Consider the following 18,767-nt stretch of genomic DNA (forward strand, 5'->3'; position numbering starts at 1 on the left):
TCGGTTCTGCGCAGTCAAGGTCATTTGCTCACGATGTTTGCCGGTTACTATACCACATAGAGAAACGCGTGTGTCGATAGATAGATTGAAACCGGCATATATTCTCAACGAGGAGGACGTTCTAACATCGTCTTTATGTCCGCCCAATTACGGACGATATTGTTTTGCCTTTTAATGTATCAGTGCCTAAACAATGTATTGTCGTTCCAACTCCTACATACTCACGTAGCGGTAGGCAAATACGAAAACCGGTGCGATTTGTTAATTGAGGCTTTTTTTTTTTTTTTTTGGTCAGGAGGAAATCGCCGGACTTCCGCCCTCCCCTGGGGATGAAGGGCGGGGCATGTCGGAGTCGAACTGACTAAAACCTCCTGTCGCTCAACAACCCGCGTCCGAACCTCGCATGAGACAGAACTCATGAAAAGGCAAAGGGGGGAAAGTGAAGCGTTTAGTGCGGAGCACATCTCTCCCATCACCCTCCCCCTCGGGACGCCGGACCGGTGGTCGTCGGCGCCACGACCACCAGCCCTCTCGGTCGGCAGGCTATTCGGAGCCCGCCTAGATGGCGCCGGTTAGAATGGGTTATCCTACGGAATACCCCGCTGGATCAAAACCAGCGTGGGTCGAGGATAGCCGGCCTTCCATCACCCGGATGCTCTTGCGTAAAACGCGTGCAGAGCAGCTTGCACGTCGTCTTCTTAGGCCCCCTTTGCCGGTCCCCAGACCGACGTGTAAAGGGGACCCGAAACACTTAGAGGGCCAGGGCTTGGGCGATATCCGCCTCCCTGGCCCCCGCTCGACGGCGGCGGGCTTGCGCGTCTCTCACGCGCACCGCCGCCTCCTTCTGCGAGATGGTGCACTCGCAGAAGTCGAGCATCGCCTTCCACGACTCGTCGTCGCCGAGCATCGATGCCACAACACTCGGCAACGACAAGTCGTTTCCTATTTTTGCGACGAGGACACGGCGCCACCCCTCCCATGCGGGGCAGGCAATGAGCGTGTGCTCTGCCGTGTCCAAGTCGCAACCACAATGGTGGCACTCTGCCGTCGGCTCGGCTCTGATCCGGTGCAGGAACTCACCGAAGCAACCATGCCCAGTGAGCACCTGCGTGAGCCGGAAAGTGAGGCGTCCTCTGTCACGATTCGCCCAGTCCACAAGGACTGGGCGAATCGCCTCGACGGTCCTACGACCAGCCGAAGGATCGGCCAGCCGCCTGGACCATGATTCCAGCACGGACCGCCGAGATTGGGCCCTCCGCGCTCTGACCACACTGGGGCTGGGGCGCGCCACGCCCCGGGCACGAAAGTCAGCCCGCCACTGATAGTCAGCGGCGAGCGCCTCCGCTTCCAGAACCCAAGGCGGCGTCCCAGCCAGTACACACGCCGCCTCGAAGGAGATGGTGCGATAGCCGCGGATGACCCTGACCGCGATGGTGCGTTGCGGCCGTTGCAGCAACTTTGCTACCCCTGTTAATTGAGGCTGAGCAATTTCATGATGCGACAAAATAATTATTTCGAATTTATTATTTGGAACGTGACGACGACAGCAATTTACATATATTACTTTTATGCATATTGTACTTCTTGCATATTATTTGTCCAGTTTCGTTTCAATTTTATATACGATAACATCTACACCTAATACCCCAAAATGGGAAACTATTATGTTAAAGAAGAGGACAAAACGTTGACGATAAATAAGGAGACAGTAGATAACCTACAGAATCTGCAGTATTTATCTATTGGCCTTGGAGTAATCGTTTACGCGCTGTCGCAAGGATGCACAGAATTATATTTGGAGACAAATGAGGTTCCGGGATGTACAGCTCGGACAAGGCCGTCCGTCAGCTGCCACCATCCAGTTGCGTGAAGTCGCGCCTAAATCTCAACCTCAGGAAGCAAGAAGTACCGCTTTCGTGTAACCGCGTTCGTTTCGTGTAATAAGCAACGTACGTAATTTGTGTAAAATGTACGTATAGGTTAATATTTTTTTTTTATGTTATGTTTAAATTTTTATTTTGTTCCTTTCTATATTGATTTATATTAATTTTTTTGTCATGTTTATTGTTTAACGAAATGTCTGCAATTTTAGAAATTAGTTGAAGCATGTAAATGTATTTTTTATTTTTTTTATATGTATGTATTTAAAAAAAAGGGGGGCTTATGTAGGGACACAGTTTAGCAGCGTATGCAGTTTTGTGCATCGCTTGCATTCAGTCAGTCGTACATAGCCCACCCGACACGGCAGACACTGGTGAATATACGGAGTTAAAATTGCAATCAACTTGTTTCATTAGTAAAGGGCAGTTTACTCTTTACTCTTGCTAAAGCAACCGTACAGAGAGGATCCGAGATGACGTGTTTTGGGCGACGTGGACTGCTTTCCATTCTTTCCGCAGGATCGGGAATGTAGTTACCGAACTGAATCGGGAATGTAGTGCCGCTTTATCGAAGTGGCGCATCGACGCCGACTGTAGATACTTACTGATGGACTCTAAGTCCAGGTCGTCATGGAGGTCGACGTTCCTGACGAACCACGGGGCTCCGACGGCTATCCTGCAAAAACGGGATTGAATAATTTGGAAGGATTTTAAGTGAGTGCGGGCCGCGTGAGCGAACACTACACTTGCATAGGTCATGACGGGGCGTATGCAAGTTTTGTAGAGTGTCACCTTATTTCTAAGGCGCATTTTACTTCGCCTGCATATCATCGGGTAGAGTCCATTGCGAGGCACGTACCGCCTTTTTATACTAGCCGGCGCAGCTGGCTTATTTATGAGTCACTTCTGTTGCACCTGTTGTTTACGAGTGGGACGACACGGCCGGCGCACCTGGCTTGTGTGAGTCACTCCTATTGTACGTGCTATATAACAGAAATATCGTTAACGCCGTCATATACAAGAATGTTTGTTAAAAAGCACCCACAATTATATAAATCGTATGGTGAGTACTGTCAATTTAATACAAGATACCCTACTAAACTCATGTTACCAAATATAAATACTCGCTACTACCATACAGACTGTTATCCTATGACTATAAGAATATTTAATAAGATACCAAACAGCATAACAGATCTTCTACTAACTCAATTCAAAAGAAAATTATATTTATGGCTAATAGATAAGGCTTATTATAGTGTGCAAGAATTTTTAAATGATAATTGTTGTACATAATAAAATATTAGAATAAGAAGTGATAGAATGTAAAAATAGATAGATTTAGTAAATTTTGTGTTAGAATTAATATAAAAATAAGTTAAATTTTCACATGCCTAAACAGGCGAAATATATGATACTATGTCCTATATCCACAATATCTTGTAAACTATATTTTTGGCGAATAAACATTTTCTTCTTCTTCTTCTTCTAATGCCCAGACAAAAAGTAAGCAATCCTGTCCATCACACGAATGTTTGCCCGATGCGGGAATCGAACCCACGACCCTCGGCGCACACTACTGCACCACCGAGTCAGTCATTTAAATATATAATGGATTATAATTTAATTAAAATATCAGAATTGCTATAAACAGCCCGCACTTATTAAATGCAATTTTAATAATTAATTTCTTATATAAGAAATAAATATATGAGGAAAAGTAAATCAAACCATCTAATAAACAGAAAAAAATACTATTAGTACTCATTTGTGATTCTTTATTACGACGTAATGAAACCGAATCATTTTTGAAGAAGCTGATAACTGGTGATGAAAAGTGGATCACGTACCAACGACATGAACGTGCGAAAAAGGTCGTGGTCAAAGGCCGGTCAGACTTCACAGACTGTGGCGAAACCCGGGTTAACTCGCAACAAGGTGATGCTGTGTGTGTGTGGTGAGATTGAGAAGGGCATTATTCATTATGAGCTGTTACCATGTACGTGTAACGCAGTACGTATTTCATTTGAAAAATTGGTACCCGCCTGAGATTCGAACATCGGTGCATCGCCTCAACACGAATGCATCGGACGTCTTATCCTTTAGGCCACGACGACTTCGGTACATGCGACCCTACTCCATTCTTGGACAGAGAGGGAGCTTGGTGCGGCTGGGGGAACGATCCCTCGTCAAGCCGACCCACAAGGGACGCGCCGGCTGCGTTCATAATTCGATAACTTTCATTCAATTAGCAAAAGAGCAAAAGAATTGCTCTGAGGAATTGTTCGAGATGATACCGGCATCTCGTTTTTACCATCGCACCGCCCGCCACCGGAGTAGAGTTCATCCGTACTACCTGGAGACACTGCGGTCATCCACAGTGCGTTTCCAGAGATCTTTTTTGCCACGTACCATCCGGCTATGGAATGAGCTCCCCTCCACGGTGTTTCCCGAGCGCTATGACATGTCCTTCTTCAAACGAGGCTTGTGGAGAGTATTAAGCGGTAGGCAGCGGCTTGGCTCTGCCCCTGGCATTGCTGAAGTCCATGGGCAACGGTAACCACTCACCATCAGGTGGGCCGTATGCTCGTCGGTCTACAAGGGCAAAAAAAAAATAAAAAAAAAATAAAAAATCACAGTGCCTTCTAATAATTTATTGTAATTTTTGTTTGTATTGTTTTTACTGGTGGTAGGACCTCTTGAGTCAACACAGGTAGGTACCACCGCCCTGCCTGGTTCTGCTGTGAAGTAGTAATGCGTTTCGGTTTGAAGGGCGGGGTAGCCGTTATAATTATACTGAGACATATAGAACTTATATATCAAGGTGTGTGGCGCATTTACGTTGTAGATGTCCATGGGCATCTGTAACCACTTAACACCAGGTGGGTTCTGAGCTCGTCCACCCATATAAGGAATAAAAAAAAGGGGTTCAGGGGATTTTCTTCTCGTAATAACCCGGCTGTTCTTTCCTCGCAACCTCCAGTTGTTACTTACATACCTTCAACTCTCTTAATTTATCTATATATTAATACGTGAAGCAAAAACTTTGTATCCTTTTATAATATGGACGGAGGAGTTTGAAATTTTCCACACTTATAGAGAATATAGAGAAGAAGTGCACAATGCTAATATTTTTTAAAAATAATGCATAAAAGATACATTAAATCAATAAAGAAAACATTACACACACTACCATGTATTTGACACACACACACACGCATGCATACTCTTGTTATTTTAAAATGATGTGTCCTGCGTTTCTAATTCCTCTTAATTTGATCAGTGGTGGGTGTTGTCGCCATTCCCTTCACAGGGGGCGGAATGCAAGTCAAGTCTCAAGAGACTGATCTACATTTAGTGTTCTCTGTCTACTCCGGTAACGAGAAGTATAATGATAAACGTATCTTAAAAACAAGAAAATTCCTTGCGAAAATTCTTCAAAGATATCACGAGTAAACACAGCGACACGCCTTCAATGTTAATTACCTTAAAAAAAAAGGTATTATGTTATCTTATTAATTACATTACGTATCTCTTCAGAGATTTTTCATTACGACATTAACATTGGCGAATACAGTACGTTACGTTATCACTAAAATATTTAAAAATTAAACATGAAATTGACAAAGAATAATTTGGATTTAATGAAAAAAGTCTTCGAAATAAAACCTTGTGTTGTGTTGAGAGCAAAATATTCACAAGCTTGTACGCCGGAGTTCTTTAAGTTTTACGATGAGAATATTAACGTGGGTGACCATAAAGTGTTGGATGTCGAAGACTATGGTCGATTTATAAGCACCAGGTCTTCAAGGAGAGAACCAGCTATCACAAGAGTGATCAGTAAGTACCACGCCCTACGTCACAGGTCCGCGAGGTCGAGGAAGCTCAATGTCACAAGAACATTCGACTACCCGGTAATGCATCCCGAATTGTCGAGCGAAACAATCGCATTTTTACTACAGTTACTACTTTGATTTGACGTGATTTTGCTGCATAATGATGTCCATAGGTTCATGTGAGAGTCTGTACCCAAATAGGTAAGTCCCACGGAAGTCCACACTTAACACGTGTTTATGCAATACTTCCACGACGGCGGAATCAAAAACACACACAATATTTATAGGATTGGTTGGCTGTGAACTCGTCAACACATGCAGTTCTTGTGGATGAAGTTACCTCAAGTGCGACATCGCGTGCGTCGCGTCGCCACTAAGGGCTGATCAGTAAATGTTTGTGCTAAACTTGACTTTGCCATGTCGACCGTGACCAGCGAAACTGCTCTTATCACATAACCTTCACTATCTATGTAAAGCAATGTTATCGCAACGATTAGCTAAATATTAACATAAGAATTATCATTTGTCACTTGTAATCATCTGTCATTTATATAATATTTGTAGATTTATTTAGAATGCTCGTAGTACAGCGCTATCACGTGTAAGCTTAGTAAATATTATTGCGTTCTATCAAAATAAAGTGCTGCCAACGTAATCGGCTTATTGACACTGGCAATGTGTGTCGTTGGAGTTAGCGGGGCGCGATGTCGGACGTACCCACGACCCCATACAAACTCGAAGGATGCAACGCGCGCGGAGAACAAGTACCAGTTGATTTTGTTTCAAACTATAATTTATAAAATATACATAATAATACGGAATACTTCACAATGAATAAAAAATAAAATACTAGATAGCGTTTTCTGTGATATAATAAGAAAACAACATTTAAAGCTCTTAATCTCTTTTAAATTAATATTTCAAACAGTATTATTAAACTATACAAAACTGATTTCTCTTTTCACTGAATGACCGACAGGTGAGTGATTCCGTCTAAGAAAAATCTTTTTTTGAAACAAAGAGTTTTAAATGTTGGTGATAAAGGTTTTTCTTTACATATAAATTACTGTAATGAAGTAGATCATGCCTTCATTATAGTTGTGTATCTTAACTCGAGATGACCAGATGTGCTCACGCCCCACCAGGTATTAAATGGTTAATACGGGATCCTACAGTATGTCGCCAGGTGGGGGCGGAGCGCGGTGCGCGTGCGCTCGGCGTGGGGCGCCGCGAACGGAACGAAAATGTCGCCACGGTGGATCTTCTCAGTGGATCGCGATTCCGATCCGGTGGTAGATTCTGCGAAGCACTGCTCTTACTAGAGCACTTAAAATATTTCACAATGCGGGTTATTTGCTTATTAATACGCTTTTAATAGCTTCAGACGTATGTATGTAACGGAATCCTTGAACATGATTTTGACCCTCTTCAAATCGTCGGATTAACTCGAAATTTGGTATTTATTAAGGACCGGTGACAATTCAATATTAAAAAAATATATTGAAAAGTTGGATTTTCTTTAAAAGCGTATTTTGTTAGTTTTTTTAAACTATTATTTATTTAATAGTAATAATTCTTTTGTTTGGCTCTTACTCCTTTCCCAGCTAGCTTAAGTGGATGGCGGATACGATCACAGAAGATCCTCTGACGTCAATAAAACGTAACGATCATTCATTGTACAATTCCAGCTTCCCTCGCATATAAAGTAGATAAAAAGATGATCTCCCTAGCCGAGGGTATGCCCAACGAAGGGGTGTTTCCGTTCAAGAAACTAAGCATGGACATGAAAAAGGGCGGTGGTATAATGATGGAGGGCAAAGAGCTGGCTGCGGCGTTGCAGTATGTGCCTTCACAGGGGTATGTGCACGGACAATCAGGAAATCAAAATTTTTAAATTCGCATCACAGACTCGTTTACAAAAAAAATTAAAAGATTTTGACTTACTGGTGGTAGGGCCACTCGTAAGTCCGTGCGGGTAGGTACCACCACCCCGACTATTTTATGTGAAGCAGTAATGCGTTTCGGTTTGAAGGGTAGGGCAGCCGTTGTAACTATAGTTGAGACCTTAGAACTTATATCTCAAGGTGGGTGGCGCATTTACGTTGTAGATATTTATGGGCTCCAGTAACCACTCAACACCAAGTGGGCTGTGATCTCGTCCACTCATCTATGCAATAAATAAAAAACAAAACTTACTATTACCTACTCGATTTTATCATATTATTGATAGACTCATTCATACGAATCATTTTACTTTATGGTTATCAGGCTTCCATCGCTACTGACGGAGCTTCGCAAATTTCAAGAGGACATACACCGTCCTCCAGACGTGCCCCGAGACCTCATGATCACCAACGGCGGGCAGCACGGCATCTACCAGTGCGCTGAGCTACTCCTGGAGCCCGGCGACCCCATCGTCACCACTGAGTACGCCTACACTGGTCTGCACAGCACCGTGAGTGTAATCATTCTACATTCTACATCAATGTAAAGGAGATTACTATAAACTATATAAAATATGTAAAATTTTACCGACTATCCGGAAACATAAATATCTTCTGCTTGTAAACAATTGTAGTAAACAGGATCGTTCAACTGATTTGGTGCAACATAAAACTGGCACAAGGTCAAAAAGGTCCAAAGGTAAATTTGAAATACCCATGGTACAAAATGACTATGAGGGCTGCACTAAAAGTATCGGGAATGGAATATTTCCACTGTTCCTGTCATATTAAAATCTTTTTAATTGAAAACTCCTTGGTTTTAAAAATCGAATACCATTTATTTATTTAAAAAAAGATTCTCGGTCTTGTCACGAGGTTTTGTCAAACTTGTTTAGTCGTTGAGAAAATGGAATTGACTCGAGAAAATTCAAGAGCGATGATTTATTATGACTTTCGAAGTGGTTTAACACAAAAACAGTGTGTTGACCGGATGATTTCTGCATTTGGTGATGAAGCCCCATCCAAAACCACAATTTATCGCTGGTTTGCTGAGTTTCAACGTGGACGTGTCAAGCTCAGTGATGATCCCCGTCAAGGTCGTCCAAAAACTGCAGTCACCCAAGAAAACGTTGATGCTGTGCGTAAGCTGATTGAGGAAGATCGACATGTGACATACCGCGAAATTCAGGCAACTTTAGACATTGGCATGAGTCAAATACAAATAATCTTGCATGAACAATTAGGTGTAAAAAAGTTGTTTTCCCGATGGATACCGCATTCGCTCTGTGAAGAGCAAAAAGCGGCTCGCGTTACTTGGTGCGTCAGAATTCTCGAAAGATTCAACGCAGGATCCTCAAATGCTGTATACAACATTGTATCAGGTGACGAATCCTGTATATACACGTACGAACCCGAAACAAAAAACCAGTCACGAGTTTGGGTGTTCGAAAATGAGTTAAAGCCAACAAAAATTGTTCGTTCACGGAGTGTTGCAAAAAAAATGGTGGCCACGTTTGTCTCCAAAACCGGCCATGTTACGACTATTCCTCTTGAGGGACAAAGAACGGTTAATGCAGAATGGTATGCTAGCATTTGTTTGCCACTGGTCGTTTCTGGACTCCGTAAAGAGAACTGCAACCGCCGCATCATCCTCCATCACGACAATGCGAGTTCTCACATCGCGCACAGAACAAAAGAGTTTTTAGAGCAAGAAAACATAGAATTGTTAGACCATCCGCCGTACAGCCCCGACCTAAGCCCTAATGATTTCTATACTTTCCCTAAAATAAAGAATAAATTGCGTGGACAGAGATTTTCATCACCTGAAGATGCTGTGGACGCCTACAAAACGGCCATTTTGGAGACCCCAACTTCCGAATGGAATGGTTGCTTCAATGATTGGTTCCATCGTATGGAAAAATGTGACAAATTTCGCGGAGAATACTTCGAAAAGCAATAAATACATTTTTAAATAGTAATGTTGTGTCACTTCGTTAATTCCCGAAATTTTCAGTGCCGCCTAGGTATGGAGACAGAACGTTAAAAAAATGAGTTCCATACTTATTCAACAGTTTACCTGAGGACATAAGACGTGAGCCTACACTTGCTAAATTTAAAAGTTTATTAAAAAAACACTTGTTAAATACGTTGTAACCATTTACGTAAATTAATTGTATTAATATAACCTAATTTAATAATTTATAAGCTCTGTTTATATAAAGCGTGTTACCTGCAGTCAAACTGCGTAAGCAGTTTTGCGGGACATGGTTTAAATGAAAGTGTAACTTTTTATGAATAAATAAATTACATATATACATACATACATTTAGACATAACAAGAAAACGCGGGAGTGCAGACAAGCTAGAATTACTACTAGTTACTTATGCTCTCGGTAATTACTACTAATTACAGTAATTACTAATACTCTCAGTAAAATTTCTAGAAAATTCTTAAGTTCTTTCCCCTATTTAGAACCTGCGCTTTGACCGTTCTTGTTTCGATGGCGATCTAGAGTCCTAAGTCCTGTACCCACCCAGTTGATAGGAAAAAAATTGTAAGTGTGTAAACCAAACATATTGGAAAACGAATCTTTTAATCAAAAGTATCAACCGGAATATGATTTATTAGCAACATGCTGGCTGCCTCGTGACTCGCGGGGGTGGGGGTGACTCGGTTTTAAATAAACTCTAAATATCGGGTTATAATTCTGCTTCTTGTCTAAGAATAAATATCACAGTTGCTCAGATTATAACTTATTGACTCGATAACTCGATGCCAATGCCTTGGATTATAACATCAGGGTACATTTCAAAGTAGAAAATATGAGCACATATGAGTAACTCCATATTGATGGATTAGCAGATGAATCTCAATGTGAATCCATATCCAATTATATTACATACGACAATGGTTCAGACAGGGCTCTATCAATACAAGCCGCCTGCTTATTAGAGTTCACAACTTTCAGTTGAAGCCATACCAACCAGAAATCCTTGGTGTACCCGAAGACAATGACGGTCTCATCCCTGAAACACTTGAATGCATTTTGGAAGACCGACTCTCGAGGGGTCTAAAGATGCCGAAGATGATGTACGTCATTCCAACAGGCAGCAATCCTACCGGAACTGTCATCCCGGTGGAAAGGAGAATGAAAATATATGCGTTAGCTTGCAAATACGACTTTATTATTGTTGAAGATGATCCTTATATGTTCTTGAATTACAGCGGGGTGAGTTTATTTTCTTTATTATTACGGAATGGACGCATGCCCCCCGTGCGTCGTATATTATAAGTACACAGGCAATATTTCTCCAAAATACCATTACACTGATGGTAGGACCTCTTATGAGTTCGCATGGGTAAGTATCACCACCCTGCTAATTTCTGCCGTGAAGTTTCGGTTTGAAGGTTGGGGGCAGCCGTTGTAACTATACTAAGACCTTAGAACTCATATCTTAAGGTGGATGGCGGCATACTAGGAAAGGAAAAATTAAGAAAGGGAACTAATTTCTTAAAATTTGGTTAGGGCTGTAATAAGTTATGGTCGTACAAGAATGGACAGCAATCTTCTCGGAGTACTATACCGGCGAAGTGCCATCATCAACCAGCATTTACTGGTTGGACATATTGTGAAGCGCACAGCTTGATATTTTCGCAGCGAAGCAGACATACGTTAGGGTTTGAAGGGTGAGACAGGCGCTGTACAATACACTTGAGTCTTCAACGTCATATCAGATAGTTTGTTGTGGGAATATCCTTATGGAGCCTATGGTTTCCAGAAACCACTTCTCACCACATAACTACAGTAGTGCTTGATGCTGTATCTACAACGAAAAAACCTTACAATGAACTCATAAATCGACTTTCAGCGTCCAATAGCTTCTTTCCTATCAATGGACAAAGCCGGTCGTGTGATCCGCCTGGATTCAGTCTCCAAGGTCGTGAGCGCTGGTCTCCGGGGAGGATGGGTAACCGCTCCATCTCCGCTATTGGAAAGACTGCAGTTGCACTCTCAAGCAGAGCTACTCCACCCATGTACCCTGTCCCAGGCGATTCTACTGAAGCTGGTTCAGTGTAGGGAGACGTTAGGTTCATATCTGAAGTCTGCGCGGGACTTGTACTGGAGCAGACGGGACGCGCTTCATTCAGCGCTGCAGCCGCTGGAGGGGCTGGCGGACTGGGCCGTTCCTGACGCTGGACTATTCTTCTGGCTGAGGGTTCGAGATGTCGACGACGTTTATAGTATGGTAAGTTTCATAACTATTGCGATTCTTTTTTGTTTTTTTTTTTTATTGCTTAGATGGGTGGACGAGCTCACAGCCCACCTGGTGTTAAGTGGTTACTGGAGCCCATAGACATCCACAACGTAAATGCGCCACCCATCTTGAGATAAAGGTCTCAAGTATAGTTGCAACGGCTGCACCACCCTTCAAACCGAAACGCATTACTGCTTCACGGCAGAAATAGGCAGGGTGGTGATACCCACCCGCGGGGACTCACAAAAGGTCCTACCACCAGTAATTATGCAAATTATAATTTTGTGGGTTTCATTTTTATTACACGATGTCATTCCTTCACCGAGGAAGTCAATGGTGAACATTTGTTAATTACGTATTTCATTAGAAAAATTGGTACCCGCCTGCGGGATTCGAACACCGGTGCATCGCTACATACGAATGCACCAGACGTCTTATCTTTTAGGCCACGACGACGGCAGTTCGCCAGTAGCGAAAGAACTACCGCGAATCTCTCCTTAAAAATGGAATAACTGGCTGGTGTGGACACAACGATATTATTCTTCACGAGACAGCATAGTGGCATGCTGGTTAATCCTAAGAAACTATTTAGTTTACTAGCTCCGTTTACTAGAACAAAATCTATGGACTGTTTCAGATCCACACAGCCTTCGAACGAGGTCTGATGCTGGTTCCAGGACAAGCGTTCATATACGACAGCAACGCGTCGTGCCAGTACATCAGACTGACGTTTAGCAAGATCCGACTGGAAGACATGAGCACGGCATCCCAGATATTATCGGAAGTTATAAGAGATGAACAGAAAAAGTCTTTGGAGAAGGAGCCCAAACGATACGCTACTGAGAGCTAGTGCTGTAAGCAATCAATAGCTTATCATCTAAATTAGAGTATCTTGTAATATTATAAACTAGCATAGAGTAGCTTATAATCGAAAATAAAATCTAAAGTAGAGACAGCTAATAATTAAAACTGCATTATGTTTCTTAACCGACTTCAAAAAAGGAGGAGGTTCTCAATTCTACTGTATGTTTTTTATGTTTGTTACCTCATAAATTTTGACTGGGTGAATCGATTTTGATGATTCTTTTTTTATTAGAAAGCTTTCACTTAGACACTTTCCGTGTGGTCCCAATTTAGTCCAGTTCTGATAATGGTATCCATGAGAAAACCAAACAGTGTTAAATTTGCATTAAGTACGTGCGACATATAGATGATTAACTCAATAGCTCAATATCACGCCAACCGATTTCAATGATTATTGTTTTTAGTGTATATTAATTTGTTTTGGGATATCTTTTTTTTTCTATTTGAAGTCGGTTTTTATTAAAGCATGTCTATTTACAATTATTTTTGTTTCGATCGCGTTTGTACCTGACTGTGCTTGAGAACACGCGAGAGACAACGCGACGTAATCTCTGGCAAGATCAGTTACTTGATTGATTGCTCTAATATCAAAATATTAATGAATTATAGTCGTCTCCCCATATTGCATCGCAAGTCGCTAACATGCTAGCTGCTTTAATCGTCCTGTGTGCATTTAGTTCATGTAAGCAAAGTGACACATGGGTAAGTGAAAGCGTCATTTATTGAGAGGTATACTTACAGTACAGTTTTTGTAGGCAGCGGCTTGGCTCTGCCCCTGGCATTGCTGAACTCCATTGGCGACGGTAACCACTCACCATCAGGTGGGCCGTATGCTCGTCTGCCTACAAGGGCAATAATAAAAAAAAAGTACATCATTTAAGTATAGATTTTCAAAATCTTCTGATGAAAGTTCTAATCCTAACTAGAGAACAAAGTATTAACTTAAGCGGATAATCCTTGCAAACTTATTGATTACGAACAAACAGTCAATTTATAAATTGTATAGTAGTTATTTATTAGTATTTTCATGAGTTCACTAATAATGAAGACATGAGTGGATGAAGGGGATATGATACAATCTGTTAATTTTGAGAAAAACGAGCAACAAATTTTTGTTACTTGTTGGTACTTTTTCTTCGTGAATAACTCCTTCATCACATGCAATTTCTAAAAATAGCCTTTAAACCCGGATTTTAATGGTCTAATATGGTTTTTATGCACATAACACCATTATTCAGTGTAAAAACAAAAAAATGTTAAAAATGGTACTTAATCCCTTCATTCACTCATGTCTTCAATTGTCTGCGACTGGGAACCCGCTATTTCAATAGAGGCGATATTTGTAGTGCATACCACAGGGAAAATCTTGATTCACTCCAAGAATACAACCGTCTCCTTTAATGTCTACAATACCGTGTATTGTAAATATATTAAAATTGAATGTATTATTTATCTATCTATCTCTTAGGTTTATGACGTTTTCTTTTAGATTTCGCCAATGTCAAGTGATGTATTATTTAGGTAGGTACACCAGACACCTATCCTAAATTGTTCGAACTCCGAAGTTTAAAAAGTTTTGACAGGTGACAGATCATACGAGGCCACGGGATCCGTACCGTTGGAGAACAAATAAATATGATTGATTAGCTTTGTACTATTATAAGTCTGTATTATTTTATTCTTAAAAAAAAACAAATTTCGGTATTCAATTCATTTTTATTAAATTTAAAATATTATTGTTTAATTTACCTAAATTTAAGTTTACTTCTCTTGTAATTGTTTAGCCATTATTAAAAAGTAAAATAAAATTTCATAGACAATAAGTTAATTTAAGATAAATATATACATATTTCATGTTATAAATGGGGTAGTTTCTTTTTCCTAAACCTTACTGCAAATATTGACTAAGTTCAGTTAGGTAGATATCTTAGCACCAATTCACCAACTGCCCAGTGCATCGTGCTCAAGCTGACGGCTAAGCCGTGGTCCACAGAACATTTTCTTCTGTAACTGATTATAAAACTATTATTGTCAATGACATTGAAAATTGGAATATTTAACTTCTGTACAAACACAATGCACCGGTAAACTTTCTCAGATTAAAGGATAGTTGCAACAAATCATTATAAGCCTTAATTCGTACAGGACAAGGTTAATATTAACACGAATAAATAAAACCTGCTTATACATTAATAGACATGCCGACGACTGTTTTTGGAGTCCAATCCGTGATATGGAAGGTACGTCGCGTAGCAACTAACCGATCTATATATTTATTATAGAAGTATTAAAAATTTATATAACCTTCGGTTTCCACGAGTTGTACACATAATTGAATCTAGTTTCACGGTTTACGGTCGCAGACCACTCGCGTCGCGACCACGGTAACGTAACTAAGTACAGAGTGTCGGAGACAAAAATAATATTATGATAATAAAAGAGATTAAGCCGTATAAGTAGTTTAAATTATTCAAAAACAACTTAAATTTTGAGCTTTTATGAACAAAGGGCCTTGAAAAATGGGACTGGAACTACACCTTAAAAGTCCGAATAATCCCGGACGTTGTCACACTGCCTGTGCAGCATTAGATTTTTGTACAAATTATCTGTTTACAATTTACAATTAGTTGCTAGGCAACGGATCTGAGTTAAGGCTTATATTATAAGTACAGTGTGCTTAGTGCGAGTTTTTTAACGTTCTCGATAGCGTAAAAGTTAACTTATATTTGTATGGAATGGGATCGATTGCGTACCTTTGCCGCTAGGGGCGCTGTTCCAATTGCATATAAATTTGGGTTAACTTTTACGCTATCGAGAACGTTAAAAAACTCGCACTAAGCACACTGGTGACCGAGACACTGTATATTATAAATTATTTGTACTATTTATCAAATATATTAGATTCGCACTAATCATTTAGAAAAAACTAGTCTCTAAGAAGAAGTGTGTTAGAACGCACGGTACCAGACAGGAATGAACACTCAGCTCAAACTTGTGGGTAGTACAAAGTCAATTGCGCAAATAAAATTACAAAATCATCTCAAATGAATCTATAAAAATAAATATTGTCTCTATTTTCACTTGATTTTTCGTATCGAGTTTCTATCGCTAGTAAAGGTGCTCTCAATTAACTATAATGTGATACATAATAATATAGTTTTGATAAAATGAAACGATATAATAATAAATCTTAATTAAGTGCGATTATAACATTCTTTGGTTGACGCGCGTAAAGCGGGCCATTCAGGGACTCGCAGCTCGGACACGGACGTAGTGTGCTATCAGGGACGTCTTAAACTAGGATAAAGCCCTTGGGCACACAAGAATTTGAGGCCCTTTTGGAAAGTAAAAAAAGCGAATTATAATAACATTTTTTTACTGAGTTTGAGACCATTTATTATAGGTAAGCAAATACAGTATGATATAATATGTCATTAATGATATTAGAATGCTGCTAGTTTTTTGGTTACGATTTCGATAACGGTTTCTTTCGGGATTTCTGTTGAGCAAAATCTTCTATTATAGGCACAGTATATGCCTTGTAAATACCTTCTGGTTACTGATTTGTGAAAAAAGTGTAATGTGCCCGACAAAAATGTTTTGAGAATAAACGTGTGAGAGAAATTGTCGGTCTTTCGGGGCCCCCTGAGAATGAGGGCCCTGGGCACGGGCCCCGTGTGCCCTTATGGTAAAGACGGTATAGTGTGTTATATTCATGCAGAGATGACATAATGTTCTCTGATACTTTATTACAGTACATCAAAATACTTATGAAAAGTTTGTCATTACATATTTTGAGGACATAACAGAGTGATGCTCGGTTGCCTTGCTCGGGCGCGGCTCGAGATCCTAAAGTACACGATTCATGAATGGCGCGCTTTACTCAACTTTATAAAAATCGATAACAATACTATATCTATACTAGTATAGTATCTATATTAGTAGTAATAGTATTTAAACAAAACATTAGCTGCTCGCTCGACTCGTCGAGTTCTCAATGCGCAACGAACCGATGGACGATCAATATATAACATAAAAATAATACAACTTTTTGATTGAAGTTTTTAAAAAAAACAGCATTAACAGAACTTGTTGTATTGCATTAAGACGATCCAGTGACGCGTGTAGATTCAGTAAATACAATGGTAAGTACAATACAACAACAATAAAATGGTTGTCAAAAACACCAACCCTAAAACAGCTCGGCAACTTTAATAAATAATCAGTGTGCTAAGTTACAGCTTTTATAGCGTAAAAGTTAATTCAAATTTGTATGTAGTTAGAAAGTTTGCCTACGTTTGCCTCTAGGGTCGCTGACCTAACTGCATACAAAATTGAGTTAACTTTTACGCTATCGAGAACGTTAGAAAACTCGCACTAAGCACACTGGAGCGAATCACACGGTCGTCTGGCCCCCAGTTAGGATTCTCTGTGCCATAGAAACCAGGGACTGATATACACATTTAATGATAATATATACACATTTAAATAGATAATAAACACTCAGAGTAAACAAACATGTTCATCTCACGCACGTTAAGCCCACGACCCTTGACGTCACAGTCAGGGTTGCTAACTATTGCACCACCGAGTTATTTATTAAAGGTGTATATATTTTATTCGTCATATGTTTACTCAATGATCCAAGAACTCCAGGGTTCCGTGATCTCAGGTGACTGCGAGATAAAACAGTAAGTACTCAGAGTCACGACTTACAATAAGACGCAGTTACTTAATGGGTCGTGATTCCGGCACTGCGCGTCGGTGTTCGATCCGAAATGCAGCCAGTAAGCTCCAAGGTAGTTTAGGGTCGCATGTTTTGGAATATCTAGATTATATAAAAATGAATTGCTGTTCGTTAGTCTCGCTAAAGCTCGGACCGATTTGGCTAATTATGGTCTTGAATAATTTGTGATACTCGGAATTAAGTAAAAATAACAATTTTGTTTTTCCTTTTATGTATCCCCGTCGGACGGATTCCTTTTGTTTGTTTTAAGTTTATTTTATACAAAAGTTTAGATCTTTTATTTATCGATTGAGGCACTACGAAGTGTGCCGGGTCAGCTAGTTAAATTATGAAAGAGACTAATTCAAGTTCTGTTAATGGCGTTCTTTACAGAATAACTTCATCTGTGAGTAAATAAATAAATGTAGAAAACTGTTTCAACAAACTCAACAGTAACAATATAACAATATAACAGTAACAAACAACACGAGTCCCGGATCACGAGTAAATGGTCATCAGGATCATCTGGAACAACAATGACATTATGTATTATATTATGTTATAAATGTAGAATTGGGATCGTGGCAAATAAAATAAAATTATCCCACTGTTGCACATTTGTCCTCTTTTCCAAAATCTTCTAATAATATGACATTAAAAACAATTGACACCTTTTTTTTATTGCTTAGATGGATGGACGAGCTCACAGCCCACCTGGTGTTAAGTGGTTACTGTAGCCCATAGACATCTATAACGTAAATGCGCCATCCACCTTGAGATTTAAGTTCGAAGGTCTCAAGTATAGTTACAACGGCTGCCCCACTCTTCAAACCGAAACGCATTACTGCTTCACGGCAGAAATAGGTAGGGCGGTGGTACTTAACCGTGCGGACTCAAAAACCTTTTTTACGCTTTACTCATTTTACTGTCCTCTTTTTTTCCTACTTATGCTGATAGCCTTGAGAGTCTATTTAAGCTTCACCCTAGCGTGTGTGAGCCACACCCTAGCGTAGGTGAGCTCACAGGGCAGAAACCGGAAACCGTCCTCGCCATCTTCCTTTCCTCTGCCATTCTGTCTGTCTTTCTTACCGTTTTCTCTCACTCACATCTTAACGATCCGTTCCACACTCTTGTCATACGTTCCGTTTTTGCCAATCCCACATACGGTAGAGTGACATGTGTTATCTGTGCTAGACGCGTAGTAATTAGCGAAGATGGTATCCGACTCACAGCCATTCCTCACTTCGCGCACGCGCTTTGC

The 18,767-nt window shown here is 40.5% G+C and overlaps 2 protein-coding genes across 5 annotated transcripts in view; one reads left to right on the forward strand and one right to left on the reverse strand.

The window, feature by feature from the left end:
* The first annotated feature begins 5,166 nt into the window (after positions 1–5,166).
* On the forward strand, positions 5,167–14,643 carry LOC101738563 (kynurenine/alpha-aminoadipate aminotransferase, mitochondrial). 3 transcript variants are annotated; one of them, XM_012688531.4, is made up of 6 exons: positions 5,167–5,720; positions 7,405–7,573; positions 7,985–8,171; positions 10,629–10,889; positions 11,530–11,907; positions 12,554–14,643. In XM_012688531.4, the coding sequence occupies exons 1-6, from the start codon at positions 5,495–5,497 to the stop codon at positions 12,764–12,766; spliced, it is 1,434 nt and encodes a 477-aa protein (XP_012543985.1). In that variant the 5' UTR covers positions 5,167–5,494; the 3' UTR covers positions 12,767–14,643. The 3 variants fall into 3 exon arrangements, with proteins under 3 accessions (XP_012543985.1, XP_062530773.1, XP_012543986.1); XM_062674789.1 differs by having other exon boundaries at positions 5,391–6,695; XM_012688532.4 differs by having other exon boundaries at positions 5,507–6,480.
* Positions 14,477–18,767, reverse strand: part of LOC101746514 (calpain-11) — a 73,104-nt gene continuing 68,813 nt past the window's right edge. For both annotated transcript variants that reach the window (XM_038018874.2, XM_038018873.2), the window contains exon 17: positions 14,477–18,031. In XM_038018874.2, the coding sequence (XP_037874802.1) occupies positions 18,005–18,031 (27 nt within the window). In that variant the 3' untranslated portion in view covers positions 14,477–18,004. The remainder of the gene's footprint in view (positions 18,032–18,767) is intronic.

The sequence above is a fragment of the Bombyx mori genome, chromosome 3 (genome assembly GCF_030269925.1).
Source record: "Bombyx mori chromosome 3, ASM3026992v2".
Classification (NCBI taxonomy): Eukaryota; Metazoa; Arthropoda; class Insecta; order Lepidoptera; family Bombycidae; genus Bombyx; species Bombyx mori.